General features: G+C 45.8%; 1 protein-coding gene across 1 annotated transcript; it reads left to right on the top strand.

Annotated features, from left to right (window-relative positions):
* The first annotated feature begins 366 nt into the window (after positions 1-366).
* On the top strand, positions 367-23278 carry RIPK4 (receptor interacting serine/threonine kinase 4). Its single transcript, XM_085040806.1, has 8 exons — positions 367-623; positions 7692-7983; positions 15929-16077; positions 16845-16894; positions 18360-18518; positions 19389-19495; positions 20013-20265; positions 21141-23278. Exons 1-8 carry the CDS (start codon positions 442-444, stop codon positions 22316-22318), a joined length of 2370 nt encoding a protein of 789 aa, XP_084896932.1. The 5' UTR covers positions 367-441; the 3' UTR covers positions 22319-23278.
* The last annotated feature ends 1814 nt before the right edge of the window (positions 23279-25092 follow it).

The following is a 25092-nucleotide window of genomic DNA, read 5'->3' as shown; positions in this document are numbered from 1 at the left end:
CAGAGCTTGCCTGGACAGAGAGCAGCCCGGGGCAGGCTGCCCGGAGTCCGGCAAGGGACAGAGGGACACGGGACAGAGGGACAGAGGGACAGGGACCCGCTGGGGTTCCCTGGACAGGGGAAGAAGAAAAGGCAGGAATGCGGTGGCTGGCGCTTCCCTCTCCTTTCTTTACCAGTTTATTTGTCACAGTTTATTTCTCGCAGCTCCGGCCGCCGGCGCTGCCCCGGGGCAGCTGGAAGGCGATCCCTGCCCCATGCCCTGCCCGGGCAGAGCACAGCAGATCAGAGGCACCCCTGCAGCAGCCACCCCTGGGCCAGCCCAGGAAGTGACGGCAGCGCTGTCCCCCCGGGCTCACCTGCCTCACCTGACTCACCTGGGCGGCGCTCGGCGCGCTGCGCTGCGCTGCGCGGAGCCGGGCGGTGTCCGGGCACGGCAGCGGCCATGGCGAGGGACGGCGGCTCCTCCTGGGCCATGGGGCTGCTCAAAACCTTCGAGGAGAGCGAGTTCAGCAGCTGGGAGAAGATCGGCTCGGGGGGGTTCGGGCAGGTGTACAAGGTGCGGCACCTCCACTGGAAGACCTGGCTCGCCATCAAGTGTTCGCCCAGCCTCCATGTGGATGAGAAGTAAGGGGGGAACGAGGGGAATGGGGGAGAATGGGGGGACAAGGGACTCTTCCTACAGAGGCACCCTGAGCCCTCAGTCGCCCCGCGGGATGCGCAGCCGGGGAGCCGCGGGGCGACTGAGCGCTCCCTGTGTGCAGCCGTGTCTCACTACCAACAGCAACACCAGATACCATTCCATATCCCATATCCCATATCCCTTGCCCGTTCCCTCGGAGCCATCGGGAAGGCATTTGTGCCCTGCCCAGGCTGTGCGTGTGCCGGCTTGCACTGACACCCCGGCGCGCTGCTGCCCCGGCAGCCCCAGAGCGCAGTCCGGATGGGAAGGGAAGGGCAGCAGGAGTGGGAATGCCGTGGGAATGCTGCCTGGGATCCAGGGGCTTGGGGAAAGGCAGTCCTTGAGCTGGCAGCTGTAGCAGTTGTGGCTCAGTGGTGGCAGCAGGCTCGGGCTGGGGGCTTTGGGGTGTGAGCGCTGCAGGCGCGGTTTGGGGTCTTTAGGGAGTGAGCGCTGGAAGGAGAAATGCTGGGAAATGTGGGTAACTCCAGTTCGGGGGCAGCGCTTGTCCCTGCGCCTGTCTGCTCGGGGTGAGTCCTCCCCGGGGAGCGCAGGGTGGAGCTGTGTGGTGTTGCAGGTAAAGGTGTCCCACGGCAGGATCCCCCTGCCCTCTGTTGTGTCCCTGGTGAGGGTGTTGGGCTGTGCTGTGCTCACCCTTCTGGGTGTGATCATACCATCACACATTGGTTTGCGACCTTCAACTCATCCCCTGCCATGGCAAGGGACACTTTCCACTATCCCAGCTTGCTCCAAACCCCATCCAACCTGGCCTGGAACACCTCCAGGTCTCCTTTCCTAGGAGAGGAAGGCTGTCAGATGCACCTTTAGGGACATCCTGCTGCTCTAGGGACAGCAGTGGCTTCCAGCAGCTCAGCCTCTGTGCAGAGGGAGGTGAATGAGCACAAGTTGTGCTCATGGAGCTTCTCCAGCTCCCACCTGGATCTTTGGGATCTCTACCAGCTCACAAGGCAATTCTGCAGTTCAGTTTTTGAGACGTGGATTGACTTGGTCACAAAAGGTTTCCTGTTGTTGGCTTTTCTGCAGTAGGAGGGAGATAAGCTGGCCAAAGATTAAAAATGTTTGTAACCCAAACTTCTGCAGGATTTCTGGGGTAGTGGAGCATCTTTTCCAGTATCTAAATTGCTGACTTTGCAGCAGGCATGGCTTATACAGTGTAGTACATGAAATTAAATGTCCTTTGGAGAGGGAGAGTTTAGAATGTGCACAGGGTAACTGTGCTGTGAATAAAATGGAAAAGACCTCAAAGTTGCAGAGGGTGTTTTATTGTGCTCACCTGCAAACCCCACTACTTATTAAAACCTCAAGGGAGATTTCAGGTTTGATGTTCATTGGTCAAAATAGTACTGTAGCAAATTAATTTTGAAGTTAAGGTTAAAACATGTCTTAAAAATAAGCTAGAACATTTGTAATAAGCAAATGTTCTAACATTTGTAATACTTCTCATTTGCAGAATACATCTAGAAATTTACTCAGTAATTTTCACTCTGAGACAAAGGATGCTGTCACCTATTTTAATATGAACAATTAATTTTGAGATTTGCTATAAAATCTCAATATATACCACGTGCAGTAGAGAGCCACCTGTCCCTCTGTGGCTATGAGGTGTGCAGATACTGGAAGATCATACAAACATGCAGCTCAGCAAGCAAAAATTGTCGTGAGAATTTGGGAACTTTGAGGGCATAGGGCAGCTTCTCATTCATTTTAATACACCAGTTCTTGAACTACTAAAATTACTTCACTGCAGAATTTGTGCTTCAGATGCTTGAGGGGAGCATTGATTAGAAATTGGAGTGTCCCTCCTGGCCTTTGAAAGAGCTGCCCCTGCAAAATAAATCCAAACTGGTTTGTTTGGGGGTTTTTTAAAATTTCTCCTTTGGTTCTTGGGCTGCTCTACCAAACCCCTTTCAGGAGTTGGTTACGCTGAGACTTTTCACCCTAAACTTTTCTAATAAACTTGTGCTATTCAAATGGTGGGGTGGGGGGCACAGCCAGACTCAAGCACTGCCTCTTCAGCTGGCAGGCTGCAACAAGCCTGTGTAATTAGATTGTTAATCCAGGAGATTAACTTGACTAGCTGTTTTCTTGGAACCCTGTGAAGAGTTAGAAGAATTGCCAGTGGTATCAGAAACATTAACTGAAAAGCACAGAGGCTTTTTCTGATGTATTTATTTGGTACCACATTAAAACCCTGTTTGTAATGGCTTGGTGGTGGTAATATTCTGTGTAGTCTCTCTTACTGCAGACAGTGGGAGATTTGGAGTAATTCCCTTGGCAATTATCACATCATAGAGCCAAGTGGCCTCAAGCAGAAGAAAAACTGAATGTAGAGCCAGAAGTGTTTTTTACTTTTAAGCCCAAACCCTCTCAGACAATCCAGCCAAATTCCATTCCTGACACCTTATTTGCTCCCACTTTGCCGAGATTGCCTTCCCACATGGGGCTCAGGATGCTCTCAGGATGGGAAGGTTTAATGTTAATCTGAATAAAAGCACGTGTGACCCAGAAAAGTAGAGAGGATGAAGTCTCTTCTCTTTGCTAGTGTGGGCCAGAGTGGAATTGTGGTCTGGAGAAAAAGGGTGGCAAGAAAAAGCTGAAAAAAAGAAAAATCCTTTGTGGATTTCTTAGGGCTGAACAGAATCGTGCAGCCTGTAAGGATGTGACATTTCCTGGAGAGGGCTCTGTGCTGGAGGTGTTGGCCGTGGGGGTGATTAGAGGGTGTGGAGGTGGAAAAAAATTCTTGATTAGGGGAAAAAAAATGAGCAAAGCCCTACATGTATCTCCCTCTGTATCTCCTTTGGGAATGGAGCAGGACATTGAGGAGGTTTTAGAAATGCCTTGCTGTTAGTGGGTGCTGCATTTCTTTAGGTGGTGAAGGTGAATGAAAGTATTTCTTAAAGAGTAGGGAGTTAACCTGTAATCCTCAGGTACCAGAGCTGCACTGCAGAGATCTCTTAGATCCCTGAAAGAAGGGATTTTTTTTCCTTCCCCCCAACATATTCTGCCCTGACCATGCAGTGGCTTTTCTTGTCTTCTCACATTCACATTCTTTCTGAGAGTCAGCAGTGTGGCAGTTGTTAAAAATGTACCTTGCAGAGCAGAGGCCACCGTGCTCTCAACACCTCTGCTGTGATGCAGATGGAAAGAACTCCTGAGCAAATTCAGAGGTGGTGCAGTTTTCTGGGCTCCCCTGTGCACTGTGAAGAGGTAATGTGAATCTCCTCTGGTCTGGAGAAGCCTGGCTGCTCTGTGTCTGGAGGTGTCACACAAATTTTATTACAAGTTTTCATGGCTTTTTGAATTTCTCTGGAGCAACTTGAACTGCTCCGTCTCAGACTCCATTAGGGAAATGTGGTGGTAGTGGTGGGGGAATACAAAACTGCAAGGACTGCCTTGAGAGTGTAAAGTTGTAGTTTTCCAGCAGTGTTATCTCTAGGGCATAAAGATTGGATGCATGCAAATGCAGGCACAGTCGTAATTCCTGCTGTTCTTGTGGCAGGTTTGTGGGACAAGGGCTGGGCCCTGGGGACTGGGGCAGTGGGCAAGAGAACATCCCTGTCTCTCCAGGAGAATCCAAGGAATGCAGCCCTGTCTGCCAGGCTCCGATTTGGAGTGCAAGCAGACAGCTGTTTGGAGGTCTCCTGCTCGTGTAACATTTCTGGTTGCTCTGAAAACAGCTGATCTGTGCTGTCGTTTTCTCTGACAGAGATGCTCTTTGGCACTGGCCCAGTGCAGGAGCTCTTGATGGAGCTCTGGGCCCCCATTTGTGGTACTGTTACAGGAGAAAGTGTGTGCACCCCATCATTTACATCACCTCAGCCGTCCTGTGTTCAGGCTTTTTTTTCTTTTCCTTTTCTTTTCCTTTTTTACCTATTTTTCTCCTTTTCTCCCGTTTTGATTTTTTCTTTTTTTACCTATTTTTTCCTTTCTCCTTTCCTCCTTTCTCTTTTCTTTCTTCTCTCTTCTCTTTTCTCTCTTCTCTTTCTCCGTTTTTCCTTTTTCTTCTCTTTTCCATTTTTCTCCCTTTTCTTTCTCTTCCCTTCTCTTTTCTTTTTTTCTTTTTCCTTATTTTTTCTTTTTCCGTCTTTTTTCCTTCCGTTTTCCTTCTTTTTTCCTTCTATTTTTCCTTCCTTTTTCCTTTCTTTTTTCCTTTTTTCCCCATTCTTTTTCCTTCCTTTTTTCCTTCTTTCCCCCCTTATTCTTTCCTCCTTTTTCTTTTCCACCTTCTTTCCTTTCCCCCCTCTTTTTCACTATTACCACCACAAAGTTAGGATATAGCACTGGAGGGACAGAGGAACAGAGCCGAGGCACCTAGAGAAGATAATTCCAACTCTTTAATCGTGTAGGTGTCAAATAAGAAACCATCCCAACAGCGGCCAGACCTTTGGCTCCTGACTGACAAACCCCACCGGGAGCTTCGCTTTCCCCTCTCTCTGCACAGAGCAGAATAATTCCTAAGCACCAGGAGGAGCTGAGCGGCACAACACACACCCCCGCCTGCTCCTTTGATCTGCTAAGTGCGAACTTGGAGGCTCCATCCCTGCAGCAGCCTTTGTTTTAAGCATTTTCGCTGTGTGCTGAGGCACTGAGAGCTCCTGGTCTGTGCCCAGCGCCGGTGGCATCTTGGAAGGGGAAAGGGAAGGGAGAGACCTTTGATCTTCGCCTGATGGAGGAGATGTTGGTTTAACGAGCTGCTGGTGTTAATGCGATTAATGCAAGTGCACTCCAGCACTCGGCTAATGACTGCTTTGGCTCGCTTTATTTCTTTTGTCTTCTCTCCTTTTCTGTTTTCAAAAGGTGACAAGGGGCCTTTTGGAAAGCTGTTTGAAAGCCGCCGAGTCTCTCTGGCTGCAGCAAGCCTCTGGCTGGTTCAGTTTTGAATGCTCTGGGTATGGGAAAGTGCTAAAGGTGCTAATTGCTGCATGGGGGCTTTATTTAAACAGGCAAATTAGATAGAGGGCACTGGCCTGTTAGCTAGTCTGTTAATTCACTCAATTAACTGAGTCTGGTCCAAGCAGAAAGGGAGGTTGTTTTTTTTTTAAAGCTGTTTCAACGAAACATAAAATTCTGTTTTTGTAGAAAACACCCAATTTCGAGCAGCCAACCTGTGTTTTTGGCGATGCTCTTGTTAGCCCCAGAACCCCATCCCAGTGGTTCTTGTCAGACTTTGGCTGTTGCTGGGCTCTTGCTTTGCCTGGGAGGGCTCAGACAGGTATTTTACATCCCTGACTCCAGCGCTCAGCCCGGGGAATTATGCTGGCTATGCGTGTGGCTTGGGGGCAAGGAGTTGGTTGTGTTATTCATAGGCGCTCCCTTCCAGCGTGCCAAAGAGCAAACTGGGTACTTGTCTGCAAAGGCAATTATTTCACAAGAAAGTTGCTGTAGGGAGCAGCAGGAGCCAACATGGTTAATAGAAAAGATTGCCCTTATCTTTCTTTTTTCTCTCTCAGCGGGTATGTCCGTCTTGAACCATTTTTCAGCCTGATCTTGCCTCTGAAATAGGTTTGCTGCTCCTGGCTAGGCTCTGGTGGGAAATGTTCCCCTCATCAGGCAGCAGAGCACATTGCCAGCCTTGGGGAGTGTCCTAGTGCCCAGTCTGGGCCAAATGAGCTCCCAAAATCTGAGGGTCCCTCACAGGCTGTGTGTCAGCTGCACCCCAGATCATCCAGGCATTGGGGGACACATGGGAAGAGGAGACTTTGCTGTGTGAAGGTTGGGCTTGGAGCTTCTCTTTTTAGAAGTGGACAGTGCTTCTAGCTGGCCTTGGATTTCAAATAAAACAATAAAATAACCCCAAGTTTGATGGAGCTGATGGTTCTGCCATGAGGCTCCCACAGTGGTGACTGGCATCACTTGTTAGTGGCACAAACTTTGTCATGTTACTCAGGTATTGTTGTCCATTAGATAATGTGCACATCTTTGGGTACATTGCAGGAGCTGTCGTGTAATAAGAGAGGGTCTGCCCAGGAAACAGGACCTGTCTGACCTCCCTGTGCCCTCCTTTGTGAATCCATGACAGCAGCAGGGATGTGCCAGTGCCCAAAGCTGCTCTGGGCACTGCCCATCATCACCAGTAATGTGGTTTTTACAGACTGAAGGTTCTTCCACCTCTCTCTGTGAGCACAGCCAACCTGGGGAGAAGATCCTTGTTTCCTCTTCCCAGTTTGAGTCCTTTTGGGCTGTTGCAGAAGGCTGTGAGTGAGGTGCAGAAGAAGGGCACAGCAATTAAGGGTCTTGACCTGGGAGGCTGCAGCTCAGACTGAGTAACACTTAACCCTGTGCAGGGTCAGGCTGAAGTGACCTGTAAACAACCCGGGGTGCTCATTACAGCTGCCAGGACTGGGCCTGTTACATCACTGAAAATGATGTGCTGGGACCTTTCTGGATCTGCTGGAGCTGAGTGAGCACAGTTCTGGAGATGTCAGATCTGTATCTCCAGGACAAGGAGGCTTTTGTTGTGTCTCCCTGGCTACAGCAGGCAGTTTGCTCCCTGAATGGTGGATCCCACGGATTCCTCTGCCATGGTTTGGGTCTGTGTACCCTCAGCCTGTGCCAGCAGGGCTGCTGAAGTGATGCTGTCCTGATCGGGCTCTGATTAACACAGTCTTGTGACTCACCAAAAGTTAATGACTTCAGCCCAAGGAGGTACAGCAGTGGTAAATCTGGGCTCTGCATGTATCATCCTCCTTCTGAACAGCACAGCACAAACATCAAAGCGGGCAGATGGGCTTTGCACTCTGGATATTCACACTGTGGAAGTGTAGGGCTCACCTGTGGTGCTGCAGCTAGGAGCTGCCTGCTGTTGGAAGCATAAAACCCAAAGTTAGTAAATGTGGAAATATGCCTGGAGTAGGGGCTGGTGAGATGCAGTGTGGCTCAGTCAGGGGATGATCACAAACTGTGGCATTCAGTTTTTTAAGAAGTGTTTTGTGTGTGTGTTTGGCGGGAGGAGAAATAGCTGCTCCACCCCTCATCTCCCACTCTCTCCTCCGCAGGGAGCGCATGGAGTTACTGGAAGAAGCCAGGAAGATGGAAATGGCAAAGTTTCGCTACATCCTTCCTGTTTATGGCATCTGCAAGGAGCCGGTGGGCTTGGTCATGGAATACATGGAAACAGGGTCTCTGGAGAAGCTCCTGGCTTCCGAGCCTCTGCCCTGGGAATTGCGCTTCCGCATCATCCACGAGACTGCTGTGGGCATGAACTTCCTGCACTGCATGTCTCCTCCTCTGCTCCACCTGGACCTCAAGCCTGCCAACATCCTGCTGGATGCTCACTACCACGTCAAGGTATGCCCTGGGCACCCTGTGCCAGTGATCCACCTTGGGATGTTCCACTCAGGCTCCTGCCAGGTGCAAAAGCTGACAGAAACCAGCAGCATTTCTTTAGGATTAGAGAAATACCCACTGACCAAACCCTTTTGATTCCCAAATTAAAATCCACCCAGGATCAGAGAAATACCCACTCATCAAACCCTTCTGATTCCCAAATTAAAATCCACCCAAATGAAGCCCTGAAATAAATCCACCTGGTTTATGCACCATTTAGGTATATAAACAGAGGTACAGAGGGAACTTGTGGGAATCCTCCTGAAATTTTAGAGGCATGTAGTGAGCTCTGATCCTGAGACCTAATGGCTCCTGCTACAAATTTCTTTTGTAGCAGGGTCACGAGGCAGACAAGAACAGGAAGAGAAAAGCAGTGTGAACCTCTAAATGATCTTTGCCATTTCCACAGTTCCCATGGTTGCCTTGTTCTAGGTCTTTCTGGCTTTGTCTGCACCACTAAATACACAGATCTCATTTACAGAGGGAGCCTGGAGAAGCTTTCCCAGAAGCAATTCATTTTCATTTACTCAGAGCATGTACAGTGAGGAAGTGTCTCTGCCCTGCCTGTTCATGCATACCAGAGGTCACTGAAAGGAATTTTTTTGGTGGCTGTGACAGCATGAAATTCTTTTTGTTATCCATTTCCAGAGTAAGCTGGCAAACTTAGCCTTCTCTGCTGGAGGTTCTGTTTTAACAGCTGGGCTAAGGAGGTTGTGCTTGGTTTCTCAGCTTTCTTTTTAGAGAGGAAAGAGATTGAAATATAGGGTTTTTCCCTGGTTTTTTTTAGTGTTCAATTATTTTTTTTAGAAGTGCCTTTATCTGTCTGCTCCCTGTTTTCTTGGCCCCCTCAGTGATCAAGTGGCTTTGATCTTGCCTGTACCATTACAAAAATGAAGTTTTCATTAAATAAAGACAGCTCTCCTGATTTCATGAGAGGGCTGGAGCTGTAAAGGGGTGTGTGCCACTAATGAAATCACAACTGTGACAGCTTTTTTTCACTAGGCCTCTTAGTGATCTATTTCTTAGAAGGATTTTCTTTCCAAAGCAGGAGGCATCTACAGGTGGTCATGCTATATGACCAGAACATCAGGATTTGAACTGTTGAAAGTCTCTTCTCACACACTGGCGCTGAGAGGCTGTTGCTAAGTATTTATTTACTTAAAAGTTCATGCTTGCTTGCATAACTTGTTAAATTCCTAATTCTTGACTCATCCATGAGCCAAGATAGGAAGGCTGTATTTTTCTCACTGTTTCAGAGGGTTGAAGTGCCTGATGTTCTGCCTGCTGCACAACCTATATCTGGGTGGTGATGTAACACAAGGGGGCAAAGTGCAAAATGGACAAAAATTAAAAGTTGACTTCTGGTGAGGTCATTGCTGACATCCCTGAACTGTTGCTTCTGTATGGAACACATGAAGGTCTTCAGACCTTTTCTGTGGAGTTCAGAAAGGAATGGTCTGATCCAAACCTTTTCCAGTCAGCTGGAATCTGCAGGCATCTTGGAAACCCCTCCAAGGAGCAAAGCAGACATAGGAACCTGTATCCAAAATGAGAGATGAACATGTTCTGTGAGGCACCTTCACTTTAAAAGTGTGGCCCCAAACCTTCCTTTTGTGTGATGTGAAATTCACATTCAAATTTCAGACCCTGCAGCTCGGGTTTAATGTGCATTTTCTTGCTGGAAGGCTAATGGAGCTGCTGATTGAAGTGTTTTTAAATGTCAGCATTAATTTAGTAGGTGACCTGTCCCTAATAGAGTCCTAAGGTGAGCGAAGAGATGTTGCAGACTGCAAAAGAAGAGTTTGGAGGTAGGGAGGACTTTTATAAACTGTTTGCCCTTGAGCCAGGAAACAGTCAGTCTTGCAGCGGAGGGAGAGCATTAGAAATGCTGCTGTGCCATCCTGCAGTTAAATGCAAACACACCCTGCTCCTTTTACGAGCCCTGCAAAGCCCTGAGTGAGGCTGGTGACTAAGGCAGTGTTGCTGTGCAGAACTTATCATCAAGTGGGTGCCTCCATATCATAAAGCCCAGGCATTACATAAGTGTGGGCTGAATTTTGTTCTTGGGAGGGTAATTAGGAGGATGGGATTAGCCTGAGTAGGGGTATAGATAGACAGATATTAACTTTATCAGGGGCACGTTGGGGGATTCCCTGGTGATTTTAAATATTTGTGTGTAATATGTGTAACACAGGGTAAAGCTTTGCTGGTTTTGGGAGATGGATGCATCCATCCTTCCTTGTGAGGTGGTGGTGGGAGCTCCCTTCCCTGCCATGTCCTGATCCATCTTGTTGGCCTCAAACAGCATGCTTTCCTTGGATATTCCATATCCAGGCAGGCTTTGCTAGCAGGGATCAGCCTGCATTTTTTAATTTGAACCAACAAGGTCCTCTCTTGCCCCTTTCTCCAGTGTTCCTCATAGTCAGTCTTCCAATATTCACATGCTGTCTGACATTAATTTTTTTGCTCAGCTGGACCACATCTTTTGAGCTCATTTTTCAGCTCTCCTGCACTCCACACACATTGTGGATGTGTCCCCTGAGCTCCTGTGGTGTGGCAATCGCTGGCACCGGGGAAGCAATGCCACATTCCAGTGCTGCCCTTGTGGGCTGTGAGTTTGCTCCTTCCCTGCTCTGATGTGATCTCTCTCCAGGGCCCTTGGTAGGAGAATAAACATCCCCACCACGTGCAGAAATCTCATGCCTACCTTGCTGCTAGCTGCCATGCCCTCACCATCTCTGTTGCTGCTTCACAGCTTTCCCATCTTCCAATGTCTCACTGTCAAGAGTGTTATTTTTTGTTCAGGTGTTTAAAATTAAACCATCCTGCAACTTAATACTTCAGGGCAGAAACACTATTTTTAAGTTCTAGTTTCTCTCACTATCCAGCCTGGGTTTGTTGGTTTGTTTTTGGTTTTTTTTTTGCAACTCCTTATCTTGTCATATATGCATTTGTACACATGCACACACAGATACACATGTATATGTATGTGGGTTCATGCACACACAGAGACAAGCCTGACCAGTTATTTTTCATCTCCCAGATTTTGTTTTTAAAGAACTTGAAGCACAACCAGCTGCTCTCAGCTGTGCACTGCTTTCAGCTCTCTGTAGTTTTTCTCCCCTCCCCAGCTCTGCAGTTTAAACCAATGTGAAGTTTGTGTTGTACCATGCTGATGGTCTTGATGGATAGGTTGCCTCCATGGCCTTCACTTTTATTTGTTTCAGCTGCAAAATTTCTGAGCACGGAGGTAGAAGCAGCCTAATCAAGCAAGCCTAATGGCAAATTTCATGATCAGAAAGCTTCTTCATGTGGGTTGTTAACTGTAGGTCCAATAATACCCAGAGGCCAGGCTGGTAAAGAGCAGTTGTCTCTTTTTATTAGACTGTCTGTAGTAGGTAGCACGGCCTTTTTTTTTTTTTTTTTTTATCAGCTGCAATTGCTCTCCTGTTATTACAGATGAGGAGAGTCTTTGTTTTGTGTGTCCTTTCTGCCTGTTTCCCACCCTTCCTGATCAAGGTTTCCATGCAAGGGCTGTTGTTGCATGGCTCTTTAATCCCAACCAACAAAGCTGGTTTGCACCTTGATCAATTCTCTGATTGATCTAATTGTGGTGGTGCAGGGGAGGGAACAAAACCATCACTGTCACAGTGATGCAGATTCGTGATGGATTAAAATGGTTGTTTGGCTTTGGTTTGTGTTGCTTCTGAAAATGTCATTACAAATGTCCCACCTGAAGTGGGTTAGGAAGAGTTAAAACTTTCAGGGCAGGTTGGAAAAGGATGGAAATATAGTTTATTTCAGAAAGATTTCTTCTAATAATTAACTGAATTGCATTCGTAAACACTGAAGTAAAGATGTAGGTTTGAAGTGCAGGCTGTGTTAGTATTTGGAATTAATTTTTAGTCATAATTTTAGCAGTCCAAATCCATGACCTGTGCAAATTCCTTAAAATTTCCAGGCAATTCTTAAAGAACAAAAAGGTACCAGCCCCCTACTCCCAGAAAAAACAAATAAGGGAATCCTCCCCCACCACCAGACACCTGAATACTCCACAGACAAGTGTGGGGGCAATCTCAATATCCAAGTGCAGAGACTTTGGACAGAGGCAAATACTGGATGTTCCAGTGGTGATTAAAAATTAATCCACTGGATTTGATGCAGAAAACCTTTTGGTGAACTCTGTCCCTGAGTCCATTGCAGTGGGTTCTTGAGTTTTGCATGCAGAAAAATGACATAAAGGATGTGGAGCTGAATGCACAGTTCAGGGCAGTCTGTCAGGAGGCATCAGTAAAAAAATCACTTTCCAAGCACTCATTTTGTTCCTGGGAACTATTCCTTGCAGTGCTTGGGAACAGCTGACTACAGTAACTGTTGTAGTTATGTGAGTGTATCTTCTAGTTTAAAAAAGAAAAAAAATACAAAAAATTTCTTAAAGCATCTAAAACTTTGCAAATGAGTGTTTTAGTACGAACTAGAATGGAAAAATCCACGAATGGCAGAAGCAGGGAAAGGCTTGTGTGCACAGCACGCTTGAGTTAAAAACAAACTAAAAATAAATAAATACAAATCTTCAGATCTCGGAATCCTTGAGTAAAGCGAGCGTTGCTGGAAGTGGGCAGGAAAACACGTGCAGCTCCCATCCCTGCTCGGCGCTCACGTGTTTGTTCTCATGCAGCCCTAAATTTAACGAGCAGAGCTGCCTGAACATGAACCATCCCACTGTCTGCGTGGGCTCTGGCCAAGGCTTTCTTCTCTCCTTCCTACCTCCCCGCCGCGGGTTTTGCATGGAGCAGACTGTCGCCGCCGAGTCTCCCCTCGCTGACACCGCGCGTGCTTTTGAAGCGCGGTGGGATCCGCCTGGAATAACTGATGTGGGGAGGGAGATTGCAGGTTCCCCGAGCCTGGGGTGGGCTGCAAGTGATGCCTAAAAATGCTGGTAAAAAATCTGAGATGCAGACACACGGTATAGGAAAAGGATCCCAGATGCACACCGACGACTCAAGAGAGTGACGGGATCACACGTGTACAATTTATGGACTTCATAGATTAGCGTACTTATCTAAAATTTCTCAATAAGAAACTTAACAAATGAAGTAATTGCCTCCTTATTCAACTTACTTCTTTCTAAATAGGGTACAACATAGTTTACAAAAACATGTCCCAGTGATGGGGCTCTTTTAAGGTTGGTGCCTCATGCTCTTGAGATTGTGGAGATTGTTTCGTCTTCTCCAAAGAATTCTGAGCAGGGCAAGAGTGCAAGAGTTATAAACATGGGGGGCTAGATACAGGGAGTAAAAAGTACAGGAGTGGGAAAGGGTAAAAAGGATATAAAAAGAGTATGAAAGTATAATGAAAAAGGACAAAAAACCCATCAGGCATCACAAGGACCAGCAGGGATGTGGTGGAAGGAGTGGGGAAGGCTGCTCCACTTTTTCACTGCCTTCCCCAGCGAGGGTGTTGCAGAACGAGGTGCCTGGTGAGCAATTTAAAGGCAAAACAGGCAAGTTAAATGGCTGTATCTTCCACCCACTGCGCAGTTCCCACTGATGTTTAAAGAACTTGCATGACTAAACACACTGTGCAGCGTGGAAAATTTACCCTAGAGGGACTGGTAAAAGCCACGAAAAGCTGTCTGCAGAATCTCACTATTTTGTTACAGCCTGCAAGATAACAATTCCTCAATTTCCAGTGCTTTCTTCTGCAGAATTTGATATGATCGAAGCCCTGCTCTACAGGTGAATTTCCTATTAATTAGTGTAACACCCAATCCTTGATAGTAGGTAGGGGCAAGTCCACAAGGTGAAGTTCTTGGTAGCTCAGGGAGGGTGTACACTATGTACTTTAGTTGTTTCTTAGTTTATAGAGTGACTTTTTCTGTCTGGAGTGCTCAGCTCTGCCTTAGCCCCCAGCCTTAGATTCACACACCATAGCTGGTGGCTCTGAACACAGGAGTGTCACCCTGCTGTCTGTATTTCATCTTCATTTCTTAACTCACACAGGAGGAAACACGGCATTGTTTAGACAAAGAGGGAGGTGTGTGGCTTTAATTAGGCCTGGATTTCTTGAGGTGTGTGCAAGCCTGTGCTCCACGTTAATCAAAGGAGAGCAGAGCTTCACCACGGCGGATCCGTTCAGACTTGCAGCGTTCGGTTCATTTATTAACCTGACACCACAGCCTGGTGTGAGGCTGGGGTTGTGCTTTTGTTCTCCTGTGGAGCACCCAGAGCCCCAGACTCATGCAGCACTTCCTGGGGTGGTCGATTTGGCTCTTCCCAGGGTGGCCTGGCTTGGGAATGTGGTTTCTTGGCTACTTGCTGCTTTCCTGGGCTCCAGTGCTGGGTTTGCTGAGGAGTCCAGCAGTCCCTCTCTGAGAGTGTAGCTCTGCAAGGATGAGAAACTATTCCTCCACATGATTTGGCTTTTTCCCTTTTTTGCCCTATGTTTGTTTTTCTTTTGTGTGTGTGTGTGTGTATGATTTTTTTTTTTTGGTTCTCAATTCATTCCCACATTACTCTATAGATTAAAGATACAGATGGACAACAGGTTGGATATACCTGTTCTGTCTCTACCTGTATATGTTCTAGTGTTCAAAACTTCTCCAGCTCCTCACAATGCCTCTGCTGAGCTCTTTATCCATGGGAGAAGTTCTTCTTGAAGCTGTGTGGGTTGTTTTGTTTGTTTTATGGCAAAGGGAGATTCCTTGCATGGCTGTGTAACCTGCCTGTTCTCCAGGAGGCTGAAGCTGGCAGCAGTTGTCTCCCTTTCCAGTAATGGGCACATGTTACAACTAGTTTTGTGGTATCTTTAGAGAGAAACTTCTCAAAGTGTAAAGTCGGAGCCTATTAAAAAAAAAAAAAAAAAAAGAAAAGCTTTTTTTAATTATGCTTGTTGTTTTGAGGGAAAACTTTCTCAAAGGAGAAGCTGCGAAGATCAAAGGGGAAGTGAGTCATTGAAAAACCTGAGTATTTATTAGATAAAAAGAATGTATAAGTTGGGGGGAGGGGGAATCTTATCTAACATGAAGACAAAAATCAGTGGGCTGAGTGGCCCAAAAAGACTTGACTTTCCTTGAAATTTCCACTTGGCATAATAGACATTTTTGTCCAGTGGGAAATAAGTAAGACAAAGGAAATTCTTGGCCTATCTGTTTGCTCGATGATTGGTATGCCTTTGAGAGCAAATGAATGCATATTTGCTTGACACTTCAAATTAAAGTGGAGGTGTGTCCTTTTTATAAACTTGCTGTCACTTGTTGTGCTCATTTCAGCTGTGCTCACTGCGTCACTGCACCAACTTGCTGTATCTCCTGGCTGCCAAAAAGAGTTCCCCGTGTGGGTTTTTGCTCTGTGTGTGTTTCCATTTGGGTTTTTGTAACACTTGGTGGCTCTGCTGTTGGGCTTGGTCCTTGCTGGCATGGTCAGTGTAACAGTGATATCAGAAAGTGTGATTTTCCAGAGTTCACTGGGGAGCCCAGGATGTTTAAACACAACGTACAGCGTGAGGTTACATAGGGAAAGGGGGTGGCAGGGCCAATAATTACATTAAAGTAGTTTGCAGAAGCTAAATTCGACTGGTGTAAATTACAATAAATTGTCTTGACTGTTTGTTGTGTTTGCTATGTAATGGGCTGACATGCTGCTGCTTGCAAAAACTGCTTGCCTTTATTTTTTTTTTTCTTCTTCGTCTTATAGCTTAACCATAAAGAAAAACCTACCATAGCATTATGCTTCCAGAGATGTTTCCTTGGCTTAATAGTTTTGAACAGCACTTCACTGCATTTATTGGGTCATCCTTTTGCATCTGTTGTTCTTTGCAGAAATTTTTTTTGTGAACACCTTGAAACCCTAAACGTACCATGCACTCTTCTCACCCTCTTCCTCCTCCTTTTTTTTTTTTTTTGTAGATTTCTGACTTTGGGCTTGCAAAGTGCAATGGCTTGTCCCATTCCCATGACATCAGCATGGATGGCTTGTGTGGCACCATTGCCTACCTTCCTCCAGAGCGCATCAAGGAGAAAAACAGGTGTTTTGACACCAAACATGATGTGTACAGGTCAGTGAGCTATGAAAACACTTAAATACACTATTAACACTGTAAAATGAGCCCTTTAATTTTTTTTTTAAGCATGAAACACCTAGATCCAGCTTGAGCCCACTCTTGCAATGTAAAATTTGCTTTGTTTTTTGCAAAGTCTTTGTAGGGTAAAGGCCTTTTAAAAAAAAAGCAGGTTGTCCTGGGTCTTGAGATTATTTGTTAGTGAGTGGCAATGGGAGGCACTCTGCCCACCTTTAATTTCCCATCTAAAGGTACATCCTGACCTACTTTTTGGGTGCTGTGACAAAATTCTGAGTTATCTTCAGTAGATTTCGTCACTGGGTCTTTGGCTCTTCTCTCATGGCAAGATTATTAGGAAAAGGAAATCACAGCTGTAGATTAAAAAAGATATCTCTTATTCTCAATTAAATGGATTTCTTTAACATCATCTTGCAGGGTAGAAGCATTACATTAATTAAATCCACTGTAAAGCTTTCTGTGATTTTGTCAGTGCTGATGTGGAGTAGTTGGTAAATGTGTAAAAAGTACCAAGAACTTGGCAGCCTCCAGCAAGTCCTTGTGTTTGCTGCCTCAGGTTCCTCCCTGCCAGAGCTAGACTTTGAAATCAAGGTTCTTGGCTGCATCTTGCTCATCAGCTGAATTAGATGAAAAAGTGGAGGGATGAGGAAAAAAACTTAGGAACTTAATTATACTTCTGTGAGTTTTTTGGTTTTGTTGAAAAAAAAATCCTAGAAATAATTTTTAAACTTTTTTTTTTTTGGTAGCTTTTCCATCGTTGTTTGGGGAGTTCTTACACAGAAGAAGCCTTTTGCAGGTAAGTTGTGTGTTATCTTGGATTTTTTTTTTCCTTTTTCCCATTGATAAGCACACTTCCCACCCCACCGGCCCAGATTTTGTGCATGACCTCCAAATTCTGACAGCCTCGTGCGGTAAAAACTCGTAAGCTCTCAAATTCTGATCACAAACATAAATCCTACTGTGTTCTACATGATGTAAACAGAACCAGTATTGCTGCAGGAGCTCTCTTCTGCACCTTTTTACTTCTCCTGGAGTTTTCTGCTCAGCTCCAGATCAGTGTGTGTTCTGTACAGACTTCTGAGATGTTGGCAAAGCCAACTTGGCAGGCAGCTCTGCTGCTGCTCAGATGCAGCTTCTCTGTAGAGAGGTTCTGCAGTTTATTTGTAGACTGTGAGTACAGATTTGTTCCTTAAAAAAAGAAAAGAGAGAAGAGAGAAGAGAAGGAGAGAAGAGAAGAGAAAAGAGAAAAGAGGAAGAGAAGAGAAGAGAAGAGAAGAGAAGAGAAGAGAAGAGAAAAAAAGAAAAGAAAAGAAAAAAAGAAAAGAAAAGAAAAGAAAAGAAAAGAAAAGAAAAGAAAAGAAAAGAAGAGAAGAGAAGAGAAAAGAAAAGAAAAGAAAAGAAAAGAAAAGAAAAGAAGAAAAGAAAAGAAAGGAAAGAAAAGAAAAAAGAAAAGAAAAGAAAAGAAAAGAAAAGAAAAGAAAAGAAAAGAAAAGAAAAGAAAAGAAAAGAAAAGAAAAGAAAAGAAAAGAAAAGAAGAAAAGAAAAGAAAAGAAAAGAAAAGAAAAGAAAAGAAAAGAAAAGAAAAGAAAAGAAAAGAAAAGAAAAGAAAAGAAAAGAAAAGAAAAGAAAAGAAAAAAGAGAAAGAAAAGAAAAAAAGAAAAGAAAAGAAAGCTGTCTGTGAGAATCAGCCCTGTTCCACCCCGCAGTAAATGCACTGCTCAACAGGCAGCTATTTATTCTTTATGACTTTCCTGTGTCTGTGCCTGGCCTATGTATAGCAAACATGTCCCAACAAGTTCCAGTCTGCTGTTAATTTTTCTCCCAGTGAGAGGTTCCGTTTAGCCCAGTGGCTGCACCTCCTGGTTTGTGTTCTTCCTCCACCTTTATGAATAGTTCAAGTACCTGGCCTAAATAAAACCTAAAATTCTGGTTTCTTACAGCAGATATGGAAATCCAAAGAGAGGTAGCAAAGGACTGTTCAAGGGGTTTTTTTTTCCTTTAGTTCTTTAATGGTTAGAAAAGGAACACAGTCACTCACTGAAAATTGTTTTTAAGTGATACATGAGAAAGAGATGTTACTGCATTGAAAAATATATTATTGGAGAAGACAACCAAAGAATTTTCCTCCTATTGATAAGAAATCTAGAAAATAATGTGTGAAAACAAAATCTCAGCCTAACACATTCTTAATGCTCTTAGAAAAAAAGAGAAATTATTCTTTTCGGTGGGACATCTAAATTTGTGTGCTTTTTGTTTTGCAGAGGAAAACAACATTTTACATATTATGGTAAAAGTAGTTAAAGGCCACCGCCCAGAGCTACCTGCTGTTTCCAAATCCAGACCTCATTCATGTAATAACTTGATCAAACTGATGCAAAAATGTTGGCAAGATGATCCTGGTGAACGGCCAACATTTCAAGGTACGATTTCCTCGTAACTTGGCTGCCCATTTATTCTTCTGTGAGTCACATTATTGCTCAGGACTCTGCTAATCCGTGGGGTAAACGCTGTGAAGCTCTGTGACAGAATAAATAGAGCACATTGTGTGGTGGAGACAATGATACAGGCCACTTACTCATTTGTGGAGGAAGGGATTATCTGAGGACATGTCTGACCATGACAGTGTTATGTAAACACGCCAGCAATAAGCCTTGGACTGAACCAGTCGGTCCATTTAGCCAGAAATTATGTTTATTTCTGATGGCCAGGCTGGAGTTGGTGTGGTTTGCAGTGTACCAAAGTGTTGAAAGCCCTGGCTCTGGAAATTTTTACTGTTGTATGTTGAGAAACTGAATTGTTGTAACAAAACAATTTGTACCATGACTTCTCTGCCACTAAAAGGCTTGGACTTGTCCAAAGCACCTGTTATGAATTCAAATGTGCTGAGGGATTTAGAAAGTACTGCCACCAGGTAGCTTCATTTAGCATCAGTGGGAGAGATTTGCTTCTTCCCTCTCCACTCCTCAAACAAGGAATGAGGACTAAAGGGAAGAGGGATCCCATTTTTAAAAAAAACATGTCTAGCCTGCCAGCAGTGCAGTGGTTCCCATTTCACAGTCCTGCAGTGTGGCCCCTGTGTAACACCAGTCTGGTCTGGCTGAAAATGGATTGTTTGGGCAGCCTTGGCATGGCTGCACCCTTGTACCCACTGATAAGGTGCTAGATGGAATGGTCAGGGTGGGAGTCTTTCCCCCTAAGTATCTCAGAGCTTCTAAGTTCTGTTGATAGAGAAAGGGAGCAGCGCATCTCAGAAAGAAAACCCCTAAAACCTTCTCTTGCTCTCTTCAAAGAAATCACTTCAGAAACAGAGGCCCTTTGTGAAAAACCGGAAGATGAAACAAAAGAGATGATAACTCAGGACCTGGACACCAAGAATTCCCCAGAGCAGCAGCCTGAGGTATTTCCTCTTTCACTTCTTGTTTGAGCTTGCTGGGTTTTGGAAGGAACAGGCTTCTCTATGACCTGGAAGGTCCCAAGCAATCTTCTCTTTGCTGCTTTTGAGCACCACCTTGCCTGATAGAAGTGGGTCTGGGTGAGGGACTGGAAAGCACAAATGGCAGCAGGTGCATGGACCAGCTCAGGGAAACCTCAGGGCAGGACCAAGTGCAAGTGCATCTTACTCTGTGGAGGGAGAGCAGGGCAGTTGGGAGATAAAGGCTGGAACTGTTTGGGTGTGACTGATCTTAAAAACCACTGCAGACAGGAGAGCCACGTGGCTTTAGTGGCTCGGAGTACTGATGGAAGCTGCCCTTCTGCTTCTGAAAAATTTCAGTGACCTTATTCACAGGTTTCATTTCATACAAATAATGTTTAAAGGCTACCTGCAAACGAACAAATTTGTGTTTCTTCTGTAGGGCCTCATGCTCAATTTTCTTTGCTGACCTTTCTAAAATGCTTGTGTGCTTCTCTTGAAGGGCATTTGTGCACTATCCCAGAAGAAACAGGAGCCAGCTCTACCATCAGTTAAGGATTACAGTCTCTCAGAGTTGTTGTCCCAGTTGGATTCAGGGATTTCACAGACCATGGAAGGCCCTGAGGATCTTAGCCGCAGCTCTTCTGAGTCCAAACTTGCCTCCAGTGACAAGCGGCTTTCAGGAGTTTCATCTGTAGATTCAGCTTTTTCATCCAGAGGCTCCCTTTCCCTTTCCTTTGAAAGGGAGAGTTCAGGTAATGGTCAAGTTTTCCTTTGTAGTTGTTTGGACTCAGGCATGGGAGTCAGTGGGTTGGAGAGTAGAATAGCATTCTGGAAATTACTGTTAGCCTTGCTTTCTCTTGCTGTCAGCACTACAAATTTGTTTACTGGAGGTAGTTATTTGAAAGCAAAAAATAAAAACGAGAAAAAACTATGTGGTTCCGAAACGTGAAATGAGAAATAATAAATCTCATTCACTTTTGTAGAGGAGTAAACTCCCATTAAAGCAATTACAGAATCAGTCATGTAGAGGTTGTTTGGAAGGGAGGTCACCACTAGTCCAGCGTTCCGCTTGACGTGGGATTAAAGCCACTGACCAGTCAGGTCAGCTGAGTCTGTGGCTTTTTCAGTTATACTAAGCCTAAACCTGAGCACCTTTGTTTTTGAGAGGACTCAAGCCACCTTCTCAGCAGCCCCTGGGACCATTGTCTTAAAGAGCCCCTCACTTTTCAGTCTAGTGCTGCAAACCCCAGACATTGATTTTCCAGTTAGGTTAAAAAATGGTTAGTGCAGGGAGAACCACAACATCCTTTGGTCTTCACAAGAAACAGTTAGAATCTGACATGAAAATGTTGTTGGACTCTGTGGGGCAGGGGGGTGGATTGCTCTGCTGGCAGGTCATTGCTGAAGCCATAGCAGATAAGGTTTGATGGGGATCAGAACTGGGATGCTGTCTTTTCCGTAGAATCTTAGAACAGTTTGGGTCAGAAGGACCTTCAGTAAGCAGGGACATCTTCAACTAGATCAAGCTGAATGTTTTCAGGAGCAGGGCATCTATTACTCCTCTGGGCAACTTGTTCCAGTGTTTCACCTCCTTCACGGTAAAAATTATCTTCTTCTATCCATTTAGATATTGGTACTACAGACATACAGAAGAGGAAGCTAACGGAGGCAATTCTGTCTGGAGATACCAGCAAACTGATGAAGATCCTCCAGCCTCAAGATGTTGATATTGTTTTAGATGGGAACTCCAGCCTTTTGCACTTGGCTGTTGAAGCAGGTCAAGAAGAGTGCGTCAAGTGGCTCCTCCTGTACAATGCTAACCCTAACCTCACCAACAAGAAGGGATCCACCCCTCTTCACATAGCCATCGAGAAGAAGTTTAAAAGCATCGTGGAGCTGATCATGGCCAGGAAAATCAACGTCAACGCCAAAGATGAGGACCAGTGGACTGCTCTTCACTTTGCTGCCCAAAACGGGGATGATTTCAGCACCAAAATGCTGCTCGATAAGAACGCGTCCTTAAACGAGGTGGATTTTGAGGGCAGAGCCCCCATCCACATAGCCTGCCAGTACGGCCAGGAGAACATCGTGCGCATCCTGCTCCGAAGAGGCGTCAACGTGAACATCAAGGGCAAGGACGACTGGGTGCCACTCCACTACGCCGCCTGGCAAGGCCACCTCCCAATCGTGAAGCTGCTGGCCAAGCAGCGCGGCGCGGACGTCAACGTGCAGACGGTGGACGGAAGGACCTCGCTCCACCTGGCCGCCCAGCGGGGTCACTACCGCGTCGCCCGCCTCCTCATCGACCTGGAGTCGGATGTCAACGTACAGAATGGGCTCCTGCAGACTGCTCTCCACATAGCCGCTGAGACCGGCCACACCAGCACCTCCAGGCTGCTCCTCAAGCACGGGGCAGACATCGAGGCCGCCACGGCAGAGGGATACACGGCCCTGCACTTGGCATCTCGCAGCGGCCACTTGGCCACAACGAAGCTGCTGATGGATGAAAGGGCCAGCGTTCTAGCCAGAGGCCCTTTAAATAGGACAGCGTTGCACCTTGCCGCGGAAAACGGGCACTCGGAAGTAGTGGAGGAACTTGTCAGCGCAGAAAATATCGATATTTGTGACAGTGAGGGGTTCACAGCTCTTCACCTGGCTGCGCGAGGGGGGCACGCGAAAACAGTGGAGGTTCTGCTGAAGCACGGGGCTCACACTGACATGCCCAGAGCCAAGTGTCAGACCCTGCTGCTGCCTGCTCAGCAGGGCAGGAGTAGCTCACTTCCTGTGTTGTTAAGTGACACTTAAGCAAAAGGTGCCGAGTGGTGCCTTTTTATCTGGTGCGAGGAGGCTGCTGGGGCTCGGCTCTTCAGGGCCTTCTCCTGCTGCACAGGGGTGAGCTCACCTCAGCTGATGCACTGAGGTGTTTGAGTGTGACTGAGGCAAGCTGCAAGGCCAAGAGTTGGAGTCTGCCACACCGTGGTCTGTGTCGTTCATTCTGCCCTATCTGGATCCAGACATTCCCCTCCCAAGGATGTTGCAAGAGAAGGATGTGACTTGTGCATTCCCCCCTGCTTATTTTTTTTTAACATGGCAAACTAATTTAAGAACTAACATAATGCTTTTTGTTCTTTTTCTCAAAACAAAAAGAAAGAAAAGAAGATGGCATAGATTCGTGGCTCATTGCAGCAATCAATATTTTGGGCTGAAAGCCTCCAGTGTAGAATAAGCACAACACCAATCTGCTTGAAATTAATGCAGCAGTTGAGGAAAGGGCTGTTTAAGGTACAGTTAATCAGGTTTCTGCTATGTTTGTTTAATGAAGACATTGATTACAGATTTCCATGTACTCAAAGTTTATGAGGCAGACTTAATAACAAGGCAGGATTCCAAAAATAACAAGCAGAAGTAAAAGCTTAACACTGCTGTCTTCATGTACAGTGCTACCTTGTATGTATCCTGAGATCAGTAAACTGGACTAGGTGCTTAGTGGTTTGTCTTAAATGAACAAGTCAAAAGCTGAAATTCATACTGGACTGGAACTTGATGGTTTGTTCTAACACCATTGTACCAATTTGCAAAACACTGTTTGGAGGGGCTGACGACTAGAACTGATATACTGTGTATATAGGATTTCTACCTGTTGTACGCTTTTTTCTACTGAAGAAAATAGATTGCTTAGAGTGGGTATGTTTTAATACGCCTTTTAATGTCACTCTTTTCGAAGTACAAATGTGGTCTGTTATTAATAAAAGATTGTGTTCCACAGCTGTCTGTATTTTGGAGTCATCAAAGCAACTGAAAACCCATGGACCAACAGCAGCACACAACCATCATGTGTTTGTTTAGTGGTAATAGAATGGTCTGGGTTAGAAGGGACCTTAAACACCCCTTGACCTGGGCAAGGACACTTTCCACTAGACCAGGTTGCTCAGAGCTCCATCCAGCCTGGCCTTGAATGATGTTGCAGCCCAAACTGTTGGCATGTAAAGCTGCCCTCAGTTTTACATTCCCTGCAGCTTTACAGAAAGTAAGGAGCTTGACGGAATTGGAAGTGTTATTTACAGAATAAAATTGTGGAATAAAGCCTCACACAGCCTCATCCTTATGTGTGTAACATGTTGATGTACAGCTGGGATGGTTTCTCTTATGCTGTAGCTGTTCATGGAGAATGAAATGGTATTAAATATTAAAAAGTACACGGTGAAGCCACTCTCATGCCACTACATGGTGGTTAGAAAGCCATATCTCTCTTAGCAGAGCATGGCAGTCCCAGCAAGCTCCTAAAGGTGCTGACAGTGAAACTTCTCATTCAGCAGACAAAACTGTAATTTTCCTATTGCTTCCTTCACCTTCTTTGGAGACCAGTGAGGTGGCCATGTTTCATTAAGCTGTGCTTAATCAGTGTCTCATTATAGCAAATTCAACCACAGACCACTTGCTCTCTCAAGTTTAACACTTGGCTTAGCCTAACACACACCATTCCCTTGTATTTCACAGTCTCCTGAACAGGGAGATTTAAGACACTTAAATTCCAGTACTTGCCTGAACTGCAAAAGAGCTGTAAGACCAGGTAACAGCAGCCTTGCACCTCCTAATAAAGGTGGTTAACACCAGCAAGGCAAGGGGAAAGTACTCCTATAAAATGCTTTTAAAACAGCTCAAACACTGCTTCGCCAGTGCATTCCTTCAGTGCCTAATAATAATAGTACATTAGCTTCTAATTAAACATGAGGCCACACTCATGAGTCTTTATTTCCATGCTGTCTTTCACAATAACAGGCACCAGCTATGCATTATAGAGAAGGCAACACAGCTGGCACTAGACAAAAAAAACAACAAAGGATTGCAGTGACATGCTGCCAGTGCTGGAGTGGGTATTTTTCCCTGTGAACTAGCCTTCCTTGGGGGCAAGAGGGGTGAGTGGGGATGCTAAATTGGCACTACTGCAATAATTAGGAATTACTGTTTTGTAAAGGTCTCCTACGGGTGACTTTTCTGGTCATATGTGCACTCCTCTGACTTAGCTGAAGTCTCTGGCTGTTGACCTAAAGCTTTCAGGCATTTCTTTGTCTCTTCCCAATCTTGGGTGTGTTCTTTAAAAAATCCCCGTGGGCTTGGGAGGTGGGTTTGAGGTGGTGTGGCACGAAGGGTCCCATGGAGCTGAGCCTTGTCCAGGTCCCCAACTGCTCCCTTGCAGTAGAGAGGGCTGAAAGATGAACACCAACTCTTCCTGCTCCCCTCCAAAATCAGGCAGCGGTTGCTTGCAGGGTGTCTGCATCCACTGTGCTCATCTGCTTCCTTAGGGCTTCTGACCATGGCCCCAGGTGGCTGTTTCAGCCCAGGGAGAAACATAAGAAAAAAAAGATAGCATGAAATGACATTCATGACCATAACCTTCACCTTTTCATCTCTAGCTGTGGTTTCTCTGCCTGCACAGCTCCGGTGGCACAGTCTGGGCTCCTGCCAGCACCCGCTGGTGCATCTCCCAATGCAGGAGTGGGGAAGGTGCCTCACCCCATCCCCATTCCTGACTCCTCCATCCCAACCTCAGCCCCCGGGGGATAGCACAGCCCCTGCTG

The sequence above is a fragment of the Lichenostomus cassidix genome, chromosome 1 (genome assembly GCF_008360975.1).
Source record: "Lichenostomus cassidix isolate B80296 chromosome 1, HeHo_3.0, whole genome shotgun sequence".
Classification (NCBI taxonomy): Eukaryota; Metazoa; Chordata; class Aves; order Passeriformes; family Meliphagidae; genus Lichenostomus; species Lichenostomus cassidix.
Note: the sequence above shows the minus strand (reverse complement) of the source record. Positions and strands in the feature narration are given on the sequence as shown.